General features: G+C 40.9%; 1 protein-coding gene across 1 annotated transcript in view; it reads left to right on the forward strand.

The window, feature by feature from the left end:
• notch1a (notch receptor 1a) overlaps nucleotides 1-2,927 on the forward strand; it is a 32,307-nt gene extending 29,380 nt beyond the window's left edge. The window contains exon 34 of the mRNA XM_084746414.1: nucleotides 467-2,927. Within this exon, the coding sequence (XP_084602540.1) occupies nucleotides 467-1,696 (1,230 nt within the window). The 3' untranslated portion in view covers nucleotides 1,697-2,927. The remainder of the gene's footprint in view (nucleotides 1-466) is intronic.
• The last annotated feature ends 2,121 nt before the right edge of the window (nucleotides 2,928-5,048 follow it).

The following is a 5,048-nucleotide window of genomic DNA, read 5'->3' on the forward strand; positions in this document are numbered from 1 at the left end:
CTGACCAATATTCATCTAATCTAAGAGGTTTAGAATGAGTATCATGTTGTAATTTGAAATTAAGCAAAGCTCTGTTGCACAATTTAAAAACTAGCATCCATTTTGTAAATCCAAGTTTATTGATGTAAACTAAAATTAAATAGAGTTTAATGAATATGGAGAGGCTTGCTTACCCAAGTTAAAATTATTAAATAAATAAAAAGTGCTTGAGTGCTGTTGGGACCTGTTTGCTAGCTAGCTAAAAAGTCAACAAAACATTACAGTGTTTGCTGGCTAGCTAAGAACCAGTAAAGTGAAGTATTGTTAGCCACCTTAAAGGGTTAGCAAAACATTAGACTGCTAGCTATAAAGTTAGAGTATTCAGCCTACTCAGGATGGCTCAGCAAAGAAGTTCTAAGTTCTTAATCAGGTTTAAAAGTTAACCAAAATGTATTAACTGTTTTTTGTTTGTTTGTTTACTTTTTAGGAAGAGACGCCCCTCTTCCTTGCAGCCCGTGAAGGCAGCTACGAGACCGCCAAAGTTCTTCTGGAGCACTTTGCCAACCGTGAGATCACCGACCATCTCGACCAGCTGCCCAGAGACATCGCCCAGGAGCGCATGCACCATGATATCGTCCGCCTTCTGGATGAGTACAACGTGGTGAGGAGTCCCGGGCTTCACAGCGCTCCCCTGAGCACCTCCAGCCTCTCCCCACCTCTCTGCTCCCCTAATGACTACCTTAGCAACCTCAAGCCCAATCTGTCCGTCAAGAAGGTTCGCAAGCTGAGCTCTGGTGGGAAAGGAGGGAAAGATGGGGGCAAAGATAATAGAGTGAAGAAGAAGAAGTCGCTGGATGGGAAGGGGAACTTGCTGGACACATCAGCTGTCCTCTCCCCGGTTGAGTCCCTCGAGTCGCCGCATGGCTACCTGTCGGATGTGGCCTCTCCTCCCATGACGTCACCCTTCCAGCAGTCCCCACCCATGTCTCTAAATCATCTACAAGGCAACGGGGACCACATGGGCCAGATGAGCAGTATGTCTTTTGACCCTAACCCACCCCGTCTGTCCCACCTGCCTGTATCCAGCCCCAACAGTCAGGGCACGACATCTAGGGGAGGTCAGTGCGACTGGGTCACCAGGATGCACCCAGGTGTAGGCCAGCAGGGAAACTTCACCCAGGGGCAGCCCATGTCCCACAACATGATGGGTGGTCTGCATGGCGTCAGCACCGCCACCCTCTCTCAGATCATGGGCTACCAGAACCTGCAGACCAGCCACCTCGGCTCGTCCGCGCACATGATGCAGCAGGCGCACACGCGGCAGCTCCAGCACCAGAACTCCAACTCCACCACGGCTGGCCAGTCCCTCAACCAGAGCTTCCCCAACGTGGAGCTGGGCGGCTCTGACATGCAGCAGAACAACGCCTCCGGACGCTCCATGCCCATCCACACCGTCATGCCGCAGGAGACGCAGATCCTCGGCACCCAGTTCCTCACCCCTCCCTCCCAGCACAGCTACTCCGGCCCCATGGACAACACGCCCAACCACCAGTTACAGGTGCCCGACCACCCGTTTCTAACCCCTTCCCCTGGCTCCCCTGACCAGTGGTCTAGCTCGTCCCCACATTCCAACATGTCCGATTGGTCGGAAGGCATCTCCAGCCCGCCTACAAGTATCCACTCGCAGATGAATCTCATCCCAGACCAGTTTAAGTAGAGACTTTTTAAAAACCGACCGAACTCTTCAGTGGAAAAATATATATGAGAGTGACAAACCTGTCTCAAGACTGAACAAGCTCCTTTTTTATTATCAGTTTTTATACTAACGATAAGAACAGTTTTAGTAATTTTGTATTTATTTAAGTGCTTTTTTTTGACCTGAAATATAAAGAAGATGCTTTTATATTTATGCTTTTTTTATTTTGTTTTGTTCTGTTATGTATGGGAAGATTAGAAACGGTTTTAAAGGAGTGTATATCAGAAAAAAGACTCCTAGATGTGTACACTGGCTATTTATTTGTGTCTTGTGTTGCTATATTCACTGGATTTATTTTAATCGTTTGATGCATCGGCCTTCATAAATTTTATTTTTTGGGATTTGCATTATGTTTGTACAGATTTTTGTCAACTTTTATAGATTATTTTAAAATTTTCAGTATTAATTAATTATATTTTAACCTCCTGTCTTTCTAAGTGACGCAGGTTTTGTTACTGAACTACATTTCACTAAGTCTTATCACTGAGTCTGTGTTAGATGATGATCAATTATATATATATAGTGTCACCTTTCATAATGTTGCTTGCTACACTGACAAAGAGTAAACACAGATCGTTTGGGACCTTAAAGCACAGAACAAATACCCTTTATCAGTTGAGAGATGCTTTTCTAAATGAGCAGAAAATGCATCTAAATTGACCTGAGCCTATTTTTATTGAATGATGGTCTGGGCTGGAGCTGAGTAATTGATTTGTGATCATTTATGATGTTTCTTTATCTCATATTGTGTCTCAGATCAGTGAGTATGGTTACCATGTTTAACCTGTTAAGTGTTAAATTGCAGACCTGTTGTAGAAAGTTGAAATGTTACATTTGCCACAGTTCAAAATAGTGCCAGTGTGATTTCTGTTTTTCCTAAGAAAAGCAATGTATTTGTGAGATTTCTTGTACAAAAAAAGTCTTCGAGGTGGAGAACATTGTTTGTGAAAGAAATGGGGACCTTTTGTTTGTGTGTTTAATGACATCGCCTGCACTTTGTAAAGGAGTGTGGTTTAAGGTGTCTAAATGTCATGTTTTATAAACTAATTCAGAGATAAAGATGTTTTTAAGAAAAGATGTAATTCAAAATCAACGTTCATGCAAAGTTGTAGTTTGCAAAGAAGTATTTCCTGATTAAAAATGTTTTGTAAAAATTGTCTTGATTCAATAAAAAGCTGTTGTTAAGCTTTAAGCTATGGTTTCTTCTCTTTTTTTTTAAAATGTTCTTCTCTGAAATAGTTTGCTGGCAGTGTAGTCCTTCATCTGTTGTTGCTGAAAGTGAGTCCAACATCCACTTCATGCAATTCAAGAAGAGACTCACCACAGTGAATAGGTGTCTGACGCCCTCTACTGGTGATAAGCTGATAGTACCAAAGTGAAAGCAATACTTCTGTTGCTGAAAGACTGTAGACTTGAACTAGAAGAGTTCACTCAGTAGAGTGCAGATCCCCATCAAACAACAGATGGTGAAGCACCTACTGCAGTGTCACCACATTTGCCAGATGCAACCAGCTGAGATTTGCAAAGTTCCACCAACATTAACATGACCCCCACACACGCTGTCATAAGCTGAAACAAGAGGCTCGTTCCACATGAACTGCGCCTCACCTGGAAAGTAGACGAGATCAGGTGTCTGCAGCAGGAGGTGGAGGCAAAAAGCTGCAGGCAAGTCCAGCAGACTTCAGAGAATATACAGGATCGGCACTAACATCCTGTAAGTCACCTGTAGGCTACTTGTTGTTTGCAGACCACATTCATAGCCGAAGAAATAAAGTGCATTTTCGATCACTGATTTGAGTCGAAATAGAAAAGATCCCCTTACTGTCACATGATCCTTGGTTCATTTATCTGCCTTGTAAAGCACTTTGTAACTGTTTGTTTGATAATATATATATATATATATATATAAGCTTTATTATTATTATCAGCCACAAAATATTGTTAATAGATTCAAACTACAAGGAGCCTACATGTGATTTTACAGGATGTTAGTGTCTCTGCCTGTATAATCTCTGACATCTGCTGGACTTGACTGCACAACATAAGACTAATATATATCTAGTGTTAAATATTATAATTATACAGAAAATTAATATTTTATACAACACACAGTGTTTGTTAGAGTTAAGAGTTTTTCAGAGCCAGTTATGTCATAGATCAGGGGACAGCCAGGCATTTGCAGTCAGTGGAGAAAAACTGTGGCACCTGACTCTACAAACTATGGCCACCTTGATCTTGGGAGGTTATTGTTGCCTACATGTGCATGACATCAGAGCAAGTCAGGATCAAGTCGGACATAAATCTGACTGGCATGCATTGTGTGGCGATAGCCAGTGATGATTTCTGTGCAGGCCTGGCTCATCTCAAGCACACCTAAGCTTTCAAACTGAAGCAGGTGTTGATCACTTGCGGCCCCTAGTGGCCAGTTAAGAAGAGTGAGACGTCAGCCATATAATGACTTCTCAAGCCAAAGGCAAAGAACATCTTTTTTTATTTTGTAGATTAATAAGGACAGCCATTCCCAGATGCTGGGTCGTGACCCACAGATATGTAAAATGCTGCAAAACTTACAAAGAAAAGCCCTATATCTTTACAAATATCCATGTACCTTTCTCACTGAATCAGTCCTCACATTCAACACTGCATCCTGCCATAACTTATCACAGACAAAAGCAAGATAATACTCACAAGAATCATCACAAATGCAACCAAAATCACTGACACCACTCAAACCCAGTGCTCAGACATCTGCAGTGGCAGTAAAACAAAAGGCAGAGTACATCACCACAGACCCCTACTTTTGTAATGCACCTTTGCGCTAATACTACTGTTATTTATTTATTTATTCATGGAATAAGTTGTGTTTAAGTGCATCTTAAATTTTATGTGTCTTTTCGAGGTGTATATATTTATGTTGTTTGTAAACCTCTAAGCTAAAACAATTTTGATTTTCATCTGTCACTGTGATAGACAATAAAGTTTTTTTGAATCTTGAATCTTAATTGCTGATTCACTTCTGTTTTTATTTCATTATTATTTATTTTTGTCCTGTAATTGTCCATGTTTGTTGTGGAATACTACTACTACTACTACTACTGGTAATAATAATAATAATAATAATAATAATAATAATAATAATAATAATAATAATAATAACAAAACGACACTCCATTCTAATAACTTATGAATTATCCAATTAACTATTAATTATAATTAATTATTAAATGTATTCAGATAAGTATACAGAAATGACCTTTAACAAGCCCCGCCCTGCTGTGACGCAACCGTTGTTTGGCCCGTGACGCTGCTTGTA

This window comes from Lutjanus erythropterus, chromosome 20, assembly GCF_056507025.1.
Source record: "Lutjanus erythropterus isolate fLutEry1 chromosome 20, fLutEry1.hap2, whole genome shotgun sequence".
Taxonomy (NCBI): domain Eukaryota; kingdom Metazoa; phylum Chordata; class Actinopteri; order Lutjaniformes; family Lutjanidae; genus Lutjanus; species Lutjanus erythropterus.